This window comes from Leptodactylus fuscus, chromosome 1 (assembly GCF_031893055.1).
Source record: "Leptodactylus fuscus isolate aLepFus1 chromosome 1, aLepFus1.hap2, whole genome shotgun sequence".
Taxonomy (NCBI): Eukaryota; Metazoa; Chordata; class Amphibia; order Anura; family Leptodactylidae; genus Leptodactylus; species Leptodactylus fuscus.
The window spans coordinates 94,359,417-94,377,835 of NC_134265.1; the positions used below are offsets into that span (position 1 = coordinate 94,359,417).

At 41.9% G+C, this 18,419-nt stretch overlaps 1 protein-coding gene across 3 annotated transcripts in view; it reads right to left on the reverse strand.

The window, feature by feature from the left end:
- Positions 1-18,419, reverse strand: part of ABCB9 (ATP binding cassette subfamily B member 9) — a 44,192-nt gene that overhangs the window by 12,877 nt on the left and 12,896 nt on the right. For all 3 annotated transcript variants that reach the window (XR_012716096.1, XM_075273409.1, XM_075273400.1), the window contains exons 5-7: positions 6,851-7,048; positions 6,614-6,742; positions 1,297-1,485 (exon numbers count right to left, since the gene is read on the reverse strand). Coding sequence is in view for 2 of the 3 variants with exons in the window: in XM_075273409.1 (XP_075129510.1) it covers positions 1,297-1,485; positions 6,614-6,742; positions 6,851-7,048 (516 nt within the window). In the remaining variant the exon portion in view is untranslated. The remainder of the gene's footprint in view (positions 1-1,296; positions 1,486-6,613; positions 6,743-6,850; positions 7,049-18,419) is intronic.

Genomic DNA, 18,419 nt, shown 5'->3' on the forward strand with positions numbered 1-18,419 from the left:
CAAGGAAACAGCGACTGATTTATGAGTACAAGGCCATGACCCTATTCCAGACATTGGACAATGGAATTAACATCTCATGTGGGTTTATGTCTTCTTATACAAATCATTAAGACAGCCATTAAGATAACCTGGGATCTGGCAATTGATTGTTTGTTGTTATAAGTATATAGTAATAAGCCTCTTCCCCCCTCCCTCCTGTAATTCTAGCCCTGTGTCCAGTTGTACATAAATATGCAGCCTCTAGAAAGTGTTTTTAGTCATATCTGAAGATGAAGCTCAGAGGAAGCTTCGAAACGTCATATTCTGTCATCATTATGAGTTAGCCATTAAAAAAGGTATCACCTACTGAAGACAAACAGTTTTTTTGTTTTTTTTTCATATTTCATAACCACTGGCTAACACGGTACCAAAACAAACATTTTCCTTTTACTAGATTATCAACTCAATAAATCAATTCATAGATCGTAAGCTCTTGCGAGCAGGGACTCCTATTGTATGAATTATTACTCTGCAATGTCTCATTTAATCTGTACATGAACCATATGATTTGTAAATTGTTATATATAAATAAAAATGTATTGTTATTTTATTTTATTAAATTTTATTCTTATTATTCTTGATTATTAATAAATTAAAAGGTACCTATAATTTTTTACAGATTTGACATTGTGACATGAAGTGTTAACAATAGGGTCTGGATGCTGATAACCTACTAAAACAAAGGAGCTGAGCTCTGTGTCCTTTTGTTTCTGTTTGGCTCTCCTGAAAATGCCAAGTGTGCAGTATATGGATTTATAGAAAGCCGACTGGTTTGGTATGAATCCATAGACTTTATCAGCTTTACTACAAGAGCTGTGCTTCTGCTCCTTTGCTTTAGTGATTGGTAGAGTTTCAGCACTTAGATCCCCACCGATCAAAAGTTCTGACATGTTATTTAAAGATATTATCTGGTTTCTAAGATTTAATATTGAATCTAATAAGGGCAGGACATCAATCTTAGAAACAAAGTAACCCCTCATGGCCGTGGCCCCACGTTGCGAAAACACCATGTTTTATAGTATCTGCAAAGTGGATGAGATTCTAGCTTATGCCATCCACACATTGGTAAAAAAAATCTGCACATAAAATGTTGTGATTTCAAAAACGCAATAGTTTTTTGCAAATTTCAGCATGTCAATTATACCTACAGTATCGCTAGTGTTTTCTGTACAGGTATAACAGCAGAAAGTCCGCAGAGGAAAACTTTGTAGATTTTCTGTGAAAAATGCTGTGGAAGAAATGCAATGTCTGACATACCTGTAGTACTTGTGTTGCTGGTCGGGTAGGATATGCAAAAGTGACATTTCGGAATTCTACTTTTCCTTCCAAATGTTCAGGAGCATAGGTTCCATCATTAACCATTTTTGGTTTACGATCTATGAACTCAAACACTTTTTCTGCAGCACCGACACCTTGCATTAACCCTCCATATACTGATCCAATGGACTGCAACATACATTACCGAAAAAGCAATTAAACGGGCTTAAAAATTCCAAATACATATACAGTCCTATGAAAAAGTTTGGGCACCCCTATTAATCTTAATCATTTTTAGTTCTAAATATTTTGGTGTTTGCAGCAGCCATTTCAGTTTGATATATCTAATAACTGATGGACACAGTAATATTTCAGGATTGAAATGAGGTTTATTGTACTAACAGAAAATGCGCAATATGCATCAAACCAAAATTTGACCGGTGCAAAAGTATGGGCACCTCAACAGAAAAGTGACATTAATATTTAGTAGATCCTCCTTTTGCAAAGATAACAGCCTCTAGTCGCTTCCTGTAGTTTTTAATCAGTTCCTGGATCCTGGATAAAGGTATTTTGGACAAACAATTCAAGTTCAGTTAAGTTAGATGGTCGCCGAGCATGGACAGCCCGCTTCAAATCATCCCACAGATGTTCAATGATATTCAGGTCTGGGGACTGGGATGGCCATTCCAGAACATTGTAATTGTTCCTCTGCATGAATGCCTGAGGATTTGGAGCGGTGTTTTGGATCATTGTCTTGCTGAAATATCCATCCCCGGCGTAACTTCAACTTCGTCACTGATTCTTGAACATTATTCTCAAGAATCTGCTGATACTGAGAGGAATCCATGCGATTCTCAACTTTAACAAGATTCCCGATGCCGGCATTGGCCACACAGCCCCAAAGCATGATGGAACCTCCACCAAATTTTACAGTGGGTAGCATGTGTTTTTCTTGGAATGCTGTTTCTTTTTGGACGCCATGCATAACGCCTTTTTTTATAACCAAACAACTCAATTTTTGTTTCCAAAATGAAGCTGCCTTGTCCAAATGTGCTTTTTCATACCTCAGGCAACTCTATTTGTGGCGTACGTGCAGAAACGGCTTCTTTCTCATCACTCTCCCATACAGCTTCTATTTGTGCAAAGTGCGCTGTATAGTTGACCGATGCACAGTGACACCATCTGCAGCAAGATGATGCTGCAGCTCTTTGGAGGTGGTCTGTGGATTGTCCTTGACTGTTCTCACCATTCTTCTCTGCCTTTCTGATATTTTTCTTGGCCTGCCACTTCTGGGCTTAACAAGAACTGTCCCTGTGGTCTTCCATTTCCTTACTATGTTCCTCACAGTGGAAACTGACAGGTTAAATCTCTGAGACAATGTTTTGTATCCTTCCCCTGAACAACTATGTTGAACAATCTTTGTTTTCAGATCATTTGAGAGTTGTTTTGAGTAGCCCATGATGCCACTCTTCAGAGGAGATTCAAATAGGAGATCAACTTGCAATTGGCCACCTTAAATACCTTTTCTTATGATTGGATACATCTGGCTATGAAGTTCAAAGCTCACTGAGGTTACAAAACCAATTTTGTGCTTCAGTAAGTCAGTAAAAAGTAGTTAGGGGAATTCAAATCAATAAAATGATAAGGGTGCCCATGCTTTTGCACCGGTCAAATTTTGGTTTAATGCATATTGCACATTTTCTGTTAGTACAATAAACCTCATTTCAATCCTGAAATATTACTGTGTCCATCAGTTATTAGATATATCAAACTGAAATGGCTGTTGCAAACACCAAAATATTTAGAACAAAAAATGATTAAGATTAATAGGGGTGCCCAAACTTTTTCATAGGACTGTATACACAAAAGGGATCAATATTAGTGAGGCTGGAGGGGTCTATGTCGGAATGTCTGAATTGTCTGTATTACACATATTGTAATACACACTACACAAAATATAGTGTCCTTGTAGCAGTTTTTACTAGTGGTAGTATGTGTCTGAATGGGGATAGTAGTATGTGTCTGAATGAGGACAGTAGTATGTGTCAGAATGAGGGCGATGGTATGTGTCTGAATGAGGATAGTAGTATGTGTCTGAATGAGGGCGATGGTATGTGCCTGAATGAGGGCAGTAGTATGTGTCTGAATGAGCACAGTAGTATGTGTCTGAATGAGCGCAGTAGTATGTGTCTGAATGAGGGCAGTAGTATGTGTCTGAATGAGGGCGATGGTATGTGCCTGAATGAGGGCAGTAGTATGTGTCTGAATGAGCACAGTAGTATGTGTCTGAATGAGCGCAGTAGTATGTGCCTGAATGAGGGCAGTAGTATGTGTCTGAATGAGCACAGTAGTATGTGTCTGAATGAGCGCAGTAGTATGTGTCTGAATGAGGGCAGTAGTATGTGTCTGAATGAGGGCGATGGTATGTGCCTGAATGAGGGCAGTAGTATGTGTCTGAATGAGCACAGTAGTATGTGTCTGAATGAGCGCAGTAGTATGTGTCTGAATGAGGGCGATGGTATGTGTCTGAATGAGGATAGTAGTATGTGCCTGAATGAGGATAGTAGTATGTGCCTGAATGAGGGCAGTAGTATGTGTCTGAATGAGCATAGCAGTATGTGTCTGAATGAGCACAGTAGTATGTGTCTGAATGAGGGCGATGGTATGTGTCTGAATGAGGATAGTAGTATGTGCCTGAATGAGGGCAGTAGTATGTGTCTGAATGAGCACAGTAGTATGTGTCTGAATGAGGGCGATGGTATGTGCCTGAATGAGGACAGTAGTATGTGTCAGAATGAGGGCAGTAGTATGTGTCAGAATGAGGGCGATGGTATGTGTCTGAATGAGGATAGTAGTATGTGTCTGAATGAGGGCGATGGTATGTGCCTGAATGAGGGCAGTAGTATGTGTCTGAATGAGCACAGTAGTATGTGTCTGAATGAGCGCAGTAGTATGTGTCTGAATGAGGGCAGTAGTATGTGTCTGAATGAGGGCGATGGTATGTGTCTGAATGAGGACAGTAGTATGTGTCAGAATGAGGGCGATGGTATGTGTCTGAATGAGGGCAGTAGTATGTGCCTGAATGAGGGCAGTAGTATGTGTCTGAATGAGGACAGTAGTATGTGTCTGAATGAGAGCAGTAGTATGTGTCTGAATGAGGACAGTAGTATGTGTCAGAATGAGGGCGATGGTATGTGTCTGAATGAGGGCAGTAGTATGTGCCTGAATGAGGGCAGTAGTATGTGTCTGAATGAGGGCAGTAGTATGTGTCTGAATGAGAGCAGTAGTATGTGTCTGAATGAGGACAGTAGTATGTGTCAGAATGAGGGCGATGGTATGTGCCTGAATGAGGGCAGTAGTATGTGTCTGAATGAGCACAGTAGTATGTGTCTGAATGAGCGCAGTAGTATGTGTCTGAATGAGGGCGATGGTATGCGTCTGAATGAGCGCAGTAGTATGTGTCTGAATGAGGGCAGTAGTATGTGTCTGAATGAGGGCGATGGTATGTGTCTGAATGAGGATAGTAGTATGTGCCTGAATGAGGATAGTAGTATGTGCCTGAATGAGGGCAGTAGTATGTGTCTGAATGAGCATAGCAGTATGTGTCTGAATGAGCACAGTAGTATGTGTCTGAATGAGGGTGATGGTATGTGTCTGAATGAGGATAGTAGTATGTGCGTGAATGAGGGCAGTAGTATGTGTCTGAATGAGCACAGTAGTATGTGTCTGAATGAGGGCGATGGTATGTGTCTGAATGAGGATAGTAGTATGTGTCTGAATGAGGGCAGTAGTATATGTCAGAATGAGGGCAGTAGTATGTGTCTGAATGAGGGCAGTAGTATGTGACAGAATGAGGATAGTATTATGTGTCTGAATGAGGGCAGTAGTATGTGTCTGAATGAGCACAGTAGTATGTGTCTGAATGAGCGCAGTAGTATGTGTCTGAATGAGGGCGATGGTATGTGTCTGAATGAGGATAGTAGTATGTGCCTGAATGAGGATAGTAGTATGTGCCTGAATGAGGGCAGTAGTATGTGTCTGAATGAGCATAGCAGTATGTGTCTGAATGAGCACAGTAGTATGTGTCTGAATGAGGGCGATGGTATGTGTCTGAATGAGGATAGTAGTATGTGCCTGAATGAGGGCAGTAGTATGTGTCTGAATGAGCACAGTAGTATGTGTCTGAATGAGGGCGATGGTATGTGCCTGAATGAGGACAGTAGTATGTGTCAGAATGAGGGCAGTAGTATGTGTCAGAATGAGGGCGATGGTATGTGTCTGAATGAGGATAGTAGTATGTGTCTTAATGAGGGCGATGGTATGTGCCTGAATGAGGGCAGTAGTATGTGTCTGAATGAGCACAGTAGTATGTGTCTGAATGAGCGCAGTAGTATGTGTCTGAATGAGGGCAGTAGTATGTGTCTGAATGAGGGCGATGGTATGTGTCTGAATGAGGATAGTAGTATGTGCCTGAATGAGGATAGTAGTATGTGCCTGAATGAGGGCAGTAGTATGTGCCTGAATGAGGGCAGTAGTATGTGTCTGAATGAGGACAGTAGTATGTGTCTGAATGAGAGCAGTAGTATGTGTCTGAATGAGGACAGTAGTATGTGTCAGAATGAGGGCGATGGTATGTGTCTGAATGAGGGCAGTAGTATGTGTCTGAATGAGAGCAGTAGTATGTGTCTGAATGAGGACAGTAGTATGTGTCAGAATGAGGGCGATGGTATGTGCCTGAATGAGGGCAGTAGTATGTGTCTGAATGAGGGCGATGGTATGTGTCTGAATGAGCGCAGTAGTATGTGTCTGAATGAGGGCAGTAGTATGTGTCTGAATGAGGGCGATGGTATGTGTCTGAATGAGGATAGTAGTATGTGCCTGAATGAGGATAGTAGTATGTGCCTGAATGAGGGCAGTAGTATGTGTCTGAATGAGCATAGCAGTATGTGTCTGAATGAGCACAGTAGTATGTGTCTGAATGAGGGCGATGGTATGTGTCTGAATGAGGATAGTAGTATGTGCCTGAATGAGGGCAGTAGTATGTGTCTGAATGAGCACAGTAGTATGTGTCTGAATGAGGGCGATGGTATGTGTCTGAATGAGGATAGTAGTATGTGTCTGAATGAGGGCCGTAGTATGTGTCTGAATGAGGGCAGTAGTATATGTCAGAATGAGGGCAGTAGTATGTGTCTGAATGAGGGCCGTAGTATGTGTCTGAATGAGGGCGATGGTATGTGTCTGAATGAGGGCAGTATTATGTGTCTGAATGAGCACAGCAGTATGTGTCTATGTGTGATAGTGGCTAATTCGTTCTTACCTCCATGCAGTCACCAAGGAGAAATTCGTAAATAACAAATGATATCAGGTTACCGCTTGTGGTTTGTCCTGATATCACAAGATGTCCACCATAGTATAAAATACTAATCTGTAACAATAATTGAGTAAACTAAAAAAAAAAAAAAACAAAAAAAAAAAACAAATGCAAATCAATCTACATTAAAAAGCACATGAATTATAGATATGACCATGTGAACATGACAATGCCCATACTTACTCCAGTTGACCACACGTAATAAGTATAAGCAATAGCTTCCTTTTTGTACAATGAGTAAACTTGTTGAAGTTCTTCACTATAGACATTAGCCTCTGTCTCTTCGTTGGCAAAACTGCGAACAGTTTTCATAGCAGAAATCGTTTCTTCTGCGGTGCTGTTGGCCTTTGCTAAAGCAGTCTGAACTTCTTTGGCAAGTTTCTTCGAAGAGAAAAAAAACAAAAAGCTTTAGACACATCTGTTTAATCTCCACTGTTCACTATTACAGTCTGTGGTTGCAATCTGTTATAAGATGACAAAATGGACATTAACGGCAGTGGAGTAACGGACAATGACAGAACCCCCTCCCCCGCCCTCCGTCTGTGTCTATTCTCAGTGACTATAATACAAAATACATGACAGTCACATTCTTCTGACATATTTGTTTACTTTTGTAATTAAACAAAAACTCCAGCATGCAGAAAAGTAAAAATCAAGATGGAAGAAATGTCAATCTGTCTTTTAATCAGTGGCGTAACTAAAGTCTTGTGGGCTCCGGTGCAATCTTCTGTTTGGGATCCCTTAACTCATCCTTACTAGAGATGAGCGAACAGTGTTCTATCGAACACATGTTCGATCGGATATCAGGGTGTTCGCCATGTTCGAATCGAATCGAACACCGCGTGGTAAAGTGCGCCAAAATTCGATTCCCCTCCCACCTTCCCTGGTGCCTTTTTTGCACCAATAACAGCGCAGGGGAGGTGGGACAGGAACTACGACAACGGGGGCATTGAAAAAAATTGGAAAAAGTCATTGGCTGCCGAAATCAGGTGACCTCCATTTTAGACGAATAGTGGATTTCAAATCCGGGTCATATGAGAATGTGAACTTTGTGACTATGAGACAGGGATAGCTGTACAGGCAGGGATAGCTAGGGATAACCTTTATTTAGGGGGGAATGTTATTAAAAATAACTTTTTGGGGCTCTATCGGGTGTGTAATTGTGATTTTCGTGAGATAAACTTTTTCCCATAGGGATGCATTGGCCAGTGCTGATTGGCCGAATTCCGTACTTTGGCCAATCAGCGCTGGCTCTGCTGGAGGAGGCGGAGTCTAAGATCGCTCCACACCAGTCTCCATTCTGGTCCGACCTTAGACTCCGCCTCCTCCAGCAGAGCCAGCGCTGATTGGCCGAATTCCGTACTCTGGCCAATCAGTGCTGGCCAATGCATTCTATTGGCGTGATGAAGCAGTGCTGAATGTGTGTGTTTAGCTCAACTACACCGGTGGAGTAGTTGAGCTAAGCACACAGATTCAGCTCTGCTTCAATCAGCGCTGGCCAATGCATTCTATTGGCGTGATGAAGCAGTGCTGAATCTGTGTGCTTAGCTCAACTACTCCACCGGTGTAGTTGAGCTAAACACACACATTTAGCACTGCTTCATCACGCCAATAGAATGCATTGGCCAGCACTGATTGGCCAGAGTACAGAATTCGGCCAATCAGCGCTGGCTCTGCTGGAGGAGGCGGAGTCTAAGGTCGGACCAGAATGGAGACTGGTGTGGAGCGATCTTAGACTCCGCCTCCTCCAGCAGAGCCAGCGCTAATTGGCCAAAGTACGGAATTCGGCCAATCAGCGCTGTCCAATGCATTCCTATGGGAAAAAGTTAGCTTGCGACAATCGCAAGCTGACAGGGATTTCCATGTAATAAAGTGATTTATATGCCCCCAGACATGCTTCCCCTGCTGTCCCAGTGTCATTCCAGGGTGTTGGCATCATTTCCTGGGGTATCATAGTGGACTTGGTGACCCTCCAGAGACGGATTTGGGATTCCCCCTTAACGAGTATATGTTCCCCATAGACTATAATGGGGTTCGAAACCCGTTCGAACAGTCGAACAGTAAGCGACTGTTCGAATCAGATTTCGAACCTCGAACATTTTGGTGTTCGCTCATCTCTAATCCTTACAGAAAATTCTTGATAGTAATGGTTACGGTTGCTAAAGAGTTTAATGAACCTTAGCGTGGTCAACGTAATCTGTGGGTCTCCTTGGCTTATGGGCCAGATGGAAGCTGCAATCTCAATACTGATCCTAGTGCTTATGGGCTCTGGGGTGACTACACCCTCTGCACCCCCTCAAGTTACGCCCCTGCTTTTAATGTCCATTGCTCTCATCTTGTGATGGACATGGAGAGCAACGAATATTAAATAATGGTAGTCTGAACCCACCCTAAAACACCAATTCCATAAAGAGATCTCCATCATTAATGGCTAAATGTTGTAATGCATCTTCAGCTCAGACGAACACACAGTAGAAGACTTGTCGCTGCAAAGATTATAACTCTACATGTTACAATCGAAAACTTCACACTGAATACAAACACAATCTAATGAATACAGTGTAAATCACATGTGATGCAAGTTATTGGGACCCTATAGTTTGGAGTGTGTGCGGATTTCCAAGGCAACATACAAAGTGCTACGAACATCTATAGACTCTATAGAATAGATTATATTACATTACTAGTACTGGCCTATTTGTATTTGTGGGGTGAGATGTAAAACAATGGTTCTGTGTCACCTCCGATATGGTAATACTTGATATAATAATAGGCGCTTTCAGCCCTAGGTGAAAAATAATTTGCACAACAACCAAAACAAAATACAGATATGATGAAAGGAGAATAAGGATGGCTTCCTACAATTCTGTAAAATTCTTGCATAAAATGTAATTTTTTTTCCTCGCTACAAACAATTCTACATTTTTAGAGGAAGATGTTTTCTAGAAACTGGAAGTAGACTAAGCAGAATCCTTCTATGTCTCCCCAGCAGACATCAGGAGCCCCATATAATTTAGATTAATGGTACTGTCAAAATCAGTACAGTCCACTAACAGTTGTGGCACCCATATCCAGAGTAACACTGCCATATTGGAAGGTCAAACATTACTACTTCTTTCATGGCTGCCACACCTAGTTGTACCTTTCATAGGGCGTTCACACTTGCAGAAAAAAAGCATCCTGCCCAGTCTTTGAAGCAATTCCACTGAAACCTCCTATTGAAGTGAATTGTAGTAGGAAATCTTACACTAAATAACCCATTGATGCAGCAATAACATCCAGGGACCCCTAAAGGTAACAGTGTTCCCCTACATAGCTAATAGCCCCCTTCACAGGTAACAGTGTTCCCCTACATAGCTAATAGCCCCCCTTACAGGTAACAGTGTTCCCCTACATAGCTAATAGCCCCTTTCACAGGTAACAGTGTTCCCCTACATAGCTAATAGCCCCTTTCACAGGTAACAGTGTTCCCCTACATAGCTAATAGCCCCCCTTACAGGTAACAGTATTCCCCTACATAGCTAATAGCCCCCCTTACAGGTAACAGTATTCCCCTACATAGCTAATAGCCCCTTCACAGGTAACAGTGTTCCCCTACATAGCTAATAGCCCCCTTCACAGGTAACAGTGTTCCCCTACATAGCTAATAGCCCCCCTTACAGGTAACAGTGTTCCCCTACATAGCTAATAGCCCCCCTTACAGGTAACAGTATTCCCCTACATAGCTAATAGCCCCCTTCACAGGTAACAGTGTTCCCCTACATAGCTAATAGCCCCCTTCACAGGTAACAGTATTCCCCTACATAGCTAATAGCCCCTTTCACAGGTAACAGTGTTCCCCTACATAGCTAATAGCCCCCCTTACAGGTAACAGTATTCCCCTACATAGCTAATAGCCCCTTTCACAGGTAACAGTGTTCCCCTACATAGCTAATAGCCCCCCTTACAGGTAACAGTATTCCCCTACATAGCTAATAGCCCCCCTTACAGGTAACAGTATTCCCCTACATAGCTAATAGCCCCTTCACAGGTAACAGTGTTCCCCTACATAGCTAATAGCCCCCTTCACAGGTAACAGTGTTCCCCTACATAGCTAATAGCCCCCTTCACAGGTAACAGTGTTCCCCTACATAGCTAACTTCTATTCCCCTCCTGCCTCCTACTCTCTGATGCAGATGGTTCTGCATGAGAAGGAGGCCTATGGGCCCCTCTGGTTTAGAGGCCCAGTCACAAGTGTGACCACTACCACCCAAATGACTACAGCACTGTTTGGAAAATCTTGCCTGCTTTCCTCAGTATTGGTACTTGCTTAGGATGTGTTCACACGGTGGAAAATGAAGAGGAGTTTCTCTTCATTTTCCGCCGCCGGCATTTTCGCCATTGTCTAGCCGCAACGGGATAACAATGCAGTGCATGAGCATTCCATAGCAGCATCCCGCTCCTGATTAGGCTCGGATGAATGGGCCTAATCAAGAGGGAGTCTCGAGCTGCAGACCCTGAGGCTGAATCAGCTGCAAAATCCGCAGCAAGATTGAGCAGAACTCTTCTTTTTTTCGCGTCCTGCTGCAATCTCTGCCTCCCATTGATAACAATAGGAGGCGGATTCCGGGAGGAAGCTGTTCCGGATTCGGGGGCCAAATCCCCCCCCCCCAAATATGTGGCAAATTCCTCCTGGTGAACAGACCATTAAATTGTTCATTCGGCCATGGAAATCAAGCTTAGTAACTAAGCTTATCTCAACTGGTGTCTTAACTCAAGTCCTGAAGTCTGCCTCACAAGTCATGACTTGTATCCCATTTACACAGAACCAGTGGCATAACTATCACTGTTGCAGCCATAGCAGCTACTACAGGAAACACAGGTTTAGGGAGCCTTCACACGGAGTATACGCTCCACTCATTCTGAACGTAAAACTAGTTCAGAATGAGCGCGTAAAAAAAAGATCCCATTGATTTCTATGGGTGCCGGCATACATGCGCTACCCATTGAACCCAATGGGAGGCTTTTTTCCCTATTGCTTTCAATGTGATACGCACGTATCACATTGAAACAAATAGGGAAAAAAGCCTCCCATTGATTTCAATGGGTAGCGTTCGTATGCCGGCACCCATTCAATTCAACGGGAGCCTGGTTTTTTACGCGCTCATTCTGAACGACCTTTACGTTCAGAATGAGTGGAGTGTATACTCTGTGTGAAGGCTCCGTTCTATAGACTTCAATGACATTTTACACATGTATTTTGACGTGGTTTTTTTACACATGTAAAAAAATGTCATTGAAGTCAATGGGAGTGTTTTTTACACACGTGTATTTTTTACACTTTATTTTGGCAAAATACACGCGCGTTTACTCCGCGTCGCGCATTCAGACACGTATAGATGTGTCAGAGTGTGAACGCTCAAAACAGATCCCATTCACGTCAATGTTTGCCAGCTTACAAGCGTTACACATTGAAATCAATTGGAGGCTTTTTAACCCATTGATTTCAATGTGTAGTGCGCATGAGCTGGCACACATTGAAGTGAATGGGATCTGTTTTCAGCACTCACACTCTGACACGTGTATACGTGTCTGAATGCGCGGCGCGTTACTCCGTGGGAACAGAGCCTAAGGGTATGTTCACACAGATTTTTTTTGCAGACTGATTTTGAAGCAGACTCTGCCTTAAAGTCCATCTCAAAAAACACCTCCCATCTATTTCAATGGGAGTCAGTAGCACTTTTTAGACCTATCTTCAGGCAGATTCTGCAAAATCACCAAAAAACAGCAACCCTTTATTCATTGCTTACAGTAAACAAAGTCAGCGGCTTTGCGTGTCTCTGAAATTGACACATGTAACGTGACACATAACAATACTTTGATCCCCACCCTGAAAAGCAATCACAGCATTGACGTAGTAGCCATTCAGTATATAGAGTAGCACAACAGGCAGATTCTTCATGTAAAACCAGACTTGTATTACCATAGGTCACTGGAACGGAATAGATAGATAATGATTCTAAATCATGTTTTAAATAAATCAAAAATATATGAATATATAAATACTGAGGCAAGAAAGGCAGTAACTTGAATCCACAAACATACTAGGAAGCAAGATCCAGGCATGTTAAACTACAGTATACTCTCTAGGTGTGGTTCCTGGGTCTCACATTACATGGTGTAATGCACAAGTTATATTTGGCTTCTGACTAATAACAGGAAGAAGGTGGTGGTGTAGAGACAGGTAGCTATTGTACAACTGCATTACACTATACATATACAGTTCTTATGTAGGGGAATCAAAATTGAAATACCAAAAATTAAAATGTATAGTTCATTCCATGCTTTCTATGAACAATTTTTTTTTTATATTAATGCATCTCCCTATACTTTCTACAGGCCTGTTTACACTGACCGAGTACTGTTACTATTTACTTGTTTCAGGGTGATGTAACAATAGTCAGTGCAAATAAAGAAAAACGTGTTTGCTGTTTATCAGTGACCTTCACCAATACTGATCCTCACCAATACTGACCTTCACCAATACTGATCTTCATTAATACTGATCTTCACCAATACTGATCTTCATTAATACTGATCTTCACCAATACTGACCCTCACCAATACTGACCCTCACCAATACTGACCTTCACTAATACTGATCTTCACCAATACTGACCCTCACCAATACTGACCCTCACCAATACTGACCTTCACTAATACTGATCTTCACCAATACTGACCCTCACCAATACTGACCATCAATAATACTGACCTTCACTAATACTGACCCTCACCAATACTGACCTTCATCAATACTGACCTTCATCAATACTGACCCTCACCAATACTGACCTTCACTAATACTGACCCTCACCAATACTGACCTTCATCAATACTGACCTTCACTAATACTGACCTTCACTAATACTGACTCTCACCAATACTGACCTTCACTAATACTGACCCTCACCAATACTGACCTTCATCAATACTGACCTTCACTAATACTGACCTTCACTAATACTGACTCTCACCAATACTGACCTTCACTAATACTGACCTTGACCCTCACCAATACTGACCTTCATCAATACTGACCTTCACTAATACTGACCTTCACCAATACTGACCCTCACCAATACTGACCTTCACTAATACTGACCTTCACTAATACTGACCCTCACCAATACTGACCTTCATCAATACTGACCTTCACTAATACTGACCTTCACTAATACTGACTCTCACCAATACTGACCTTCACTAATACTGACCTTGACCCTCACCAATACTGACCTTCATCAATACTGACCTTCACTAATACTGACCTTCACCAATACTGACCCTCACCAATACTGACCTTCACTAATACTGACCTTCACTAATACTGACCCTCACCAATACTGACCTTCATCAATACTGACCTTCACTAATACTGACCTTCACTAATACTGACTCTCACCAATACTGACCTTCACTAATACTGACCTTCACTAATACTGACCCTCACCAATACTGACCTTCATCAATACTGACCTTCATCAATACTGACCCTCACCAATACTGACCTTCACTAATACTGACCTTCACTAATACTGACCTTCACTAATACTGACTCTCACCAATACTGACCTTCATCAATACTGACCTTCACCAATACTGACCTTCATCAATACTGACCTTCACTAATACTGACCTTCACCAATACTGACCCTCACCAATACTGACCTTCACTAATACTGACCTTCACTAATACTGACCCTCACCAATACTGACCTTCATCAATACTGACCTTCACTAATACTGACCTTCACTAATACTGACTCTCACCAATACTGACCTTCACTAATACTGACCTTCACTAATACTGACCCTCACCAATACTGACCTTCATCAATACTGACCTTCATCAATACTGACCCTCACCAATACTGACCTTCACTAATACTGACCTTCACTAATACTGACCTTCACTAATACTGACTCTCACCAATACTGACCTTCATCAATACTGACCTTCACCAATACTGACCTTCATCAATACTGACCTTCACTAATACTGACCTTCACTAATACTGACCCTCACCAATACTTACCCTCACCAATACTGACCCTCACCAATACTGACCCTCACTAATACTGACCCTCACCAATACTGACCTTCACTAATACTGACCTTCACTAATACTGACTCTCACCAATACTGACCTTCACTAATACTGACCTTCACTAATACTGACCCTCACCAATACTGACCTTCATCAATACTGACCTTCACTAATACTGACCTTCACCAATACTGACCCTCACCAATACTGACCTTCACTAATACTGACCTTCACTAATACTGACTCTCACCAATACTGACCTTCATCAATACTGACCTTCACCAATACTGACCTTCATCAATACTGACCTTCACTAATACTGACCTTCACTAATACTGACCCTCACCAATACTTACCCTCACCAATACTGACCCTCACCAATACTGACCCTCACTAATACTGACCCTCACCAATACTGACCTTCATCAATACTGACCTTCATCAATACTGACCTTCACCAATACTGACCTTCATCAATACTGATCTTCACCAATACTGACCCTCACCAATACTGACCATCAATAATACTGACCTTCATTAATACTGACCCTCACCAATACTGACCCTCACCAATACTGACCTTCACTAATACTGACCTTCACCAATACTGACCTTCACTAATACTGACCTTCACTAATACTGACCTTCACCAATACTGACCTTCACTAATACTGACCTTCATCAATACTTACCAGCATCAATACTGCCACCATAAAAAAGAGTCTTTATCAGTGGCAAGTAACTGCTGCCTGTACCATCATATACATTTGGCACTAGTGTCCCCAGCATGGCTCTTCTAGGAGACAATACTAGGAAACAATGATGCTCACTTTCAGGAAAGCTTCATTAATAAATATTGAATCCACATATTACAAATCATTCATGTCACTTTTATAAGCAGCAAAACTATTATTTCTTGCCCTTACAGACTAATAGACCCAAAACACTGAAACACTGGGACAAAGGGGTACTCAAGCCACCTGATAATTAAGCCACCTGATATGCCAATACTTATTATTGTACTTACTCCCAATCTTCCTCTACATGACGCACTCATCTGAGGTAACCCTTGTTTTCCCTTTACATCTTCTTCATCTGTTTTACCTTTTACACCACTTCGGTGTCTGTATGAATTATTGGGCCTTGATATAGCTCTCTTGATGTACTTTGGTTCCTCTACAGTCTTTCTCTTCCTGCAAACCCATATGTTTTTCCCCGCTACAGATGATATTTATTGCTATGTGTGCTGCTCCCGGAGGAGACCCAATAGGTCCATTCTGATCCCGATTCTCTCCTGCATCTATCTGTGATTCACAGCTATATTATACATACATCATGTACATAGCCTACTGCAGTACCACTCCTCCAGGATTTGTGGACTTCACATAGTATATCATATGTCAGCATATCCAGAGGTATACCTGGGGAGCGGAAGCAATGGAGGCATGTGCTCCCGCTGCTGGCTGTCAGGGAGGCACCAACAAGCTACTTTTATATATTTAGATACAGAGTTAGAGCACTGAACTTGACTTTTTTCCTTAGCTACAGTCATTGAAACCATGTCATTTGTCATTGGAGCTCAGGCCTTTTGACTATTTTGTGGACAATATGGATCTTCCTAGGTCCGAATGGTTCCATTAATTTCAAGTTGCTTCATCTCATCAGTGTATCGGCTTCTCTCTTGTCAGACGCTCGGCTCTCCCATCTGACATTGATATATGTCTAGATGGGAGGAAGAACTGGGTGTATCTATTTCCCAGGGATAGTGGCAGATTGTTTGGTCACGAACTCAGAAATCTTCCCAGTGCATAACTTTTAGGGAAACGCAATATAAACTTTTGATGCACTGGTACCATACACCGGCCCTCCTTCATGCTTTGAACCCTGCCCTTCCTATGCAGTGTTGGTGTTGTAACGCTGCTGTAGGTACCCTGTATCACATACAGTCCTATGAAAAAGTTTGGGCACCCCTATTAATCTTAATCATTTTTAGTTCTAAATATTTTGGTGTTTGCAACAGCCATTTCAGTTTGATATATCTAATAACTGATGGACACAGTAATATTTCAGGATTGAAATGAGGTTTATTGTACTAACAGAAAATGTGCAATATGCATCAAACCAAAATTTGACCGGTGCAAAAGTATGGGCACCTCAACAGAAAAGTGACATTAATATTTAGTAGATCCTCCTTTTGCAAAGATAACAGCCTCTAGTCGCTTCCTGTAGCTCTTAATCAGTTCCTGGATCCTGGATGAAAGGATTTTGGACCATTCCTCTTTACAAAACAATTCAAGTTCCGTTAAGTTTGATGGTCGCCGAGCATGGACAGCCCGCTTCAAATCATCCCACAGATGTTCAATGATATTCAGGTCTGGGGACTGGGATGGCCATTCCAGAACATTGTAATTGTTCCTCTGCATGAATGCCTGAGGATTTGGAGCGGTGTTTTGGATCATTGTCTTGCTGAAATATCCATCCCCGGCGTAACTTCAACTTCGTCACTGATTCTTGAACATTATTCTCAAGAATCTGCTGATACTGAGTGGAATCCATGCGACCCTCAACTTTAACAAGATTCCTGGTGCCGGCATTGGCCACACAGCCCCAAAGCATGATGGAACCTCCACCAAATTTTACAGTGGGTAGCAAGTGTTTTTCGTGTAATGCTGGTTTTTTTGGATGCCATGCATAACGCCTTTTTGTATGACCAAACAACTCAATCTTTGTTTCATCAGTCCACAGGACCTTCTTCCAAAATGAAGCTGGCTTGTCCAAATGTGCATTTGCATACCTCAGGTGACTCTGTTTGTGGCGTACGTGCAGAAACGGCTTCTTTCTCATCACTCTCCCATACAGCTTCTCCTTGTGCAAAGTGCGCTCTATTGTTGACTGATGCACAGTGACACCATCTGCAGCAAGATGATGCTGAAGCTCTTTGGAGGTGGTCTGTGGATTGTCCTTGACTGTTCTCTCCATTCTTCTTCTCTGCCTTTCTGATATTTTTCTTGGCCTGCCACTTCTGGGCTTAACAAGAACTGTCCCTGTGGTCTTCCATTTCCTTACTATGTTCCTCACAGTGGAAACTGACAGGTTAAATCTCTGAGACAACTTTTTGTGTCCTTCCCCTGAATAACTATGTTGAACAATCTTTGTTTTCAGATCATTTGAGAGTTGTTTTGAGTAGCCCCTGATGCCACTCTTCAGAGGAGATTCAAATAGGAGAACAACTTTCAATTGGCCACCTTAAATATCTTTTCTCATGATTGGATACACCTGGTTATGAAGTTCAAAGCTCAGTGAGGTTACAAAACCAATTTTGTGCTTCAGTAAGTCAGTAAAAAGTAGTTAGGGGAATTCAAATCAATAAAATGATAAGGGTGCCCATACTTTTGCACTAGTCAAATTTTGGTTTAATGTATATTGCACATTTTCTGTTAGTACAATAAACCTCATTTCAATCCTGAAATATTACTGTGTCCATCAGTTATTAGATATATCAAACTGAAATTGCTGTTGCAAACACCAAAATTTTTAGAACTAAAAATGATTAAGATTAATAGGGGTGCCCAAACTTTTTCATAGGACTGTATTTTGGACCTGCCCCCTTATTATGAGTTTTTGGCAGGAGGTCAAAACATTAACTGACTCTCCCTTCCTAC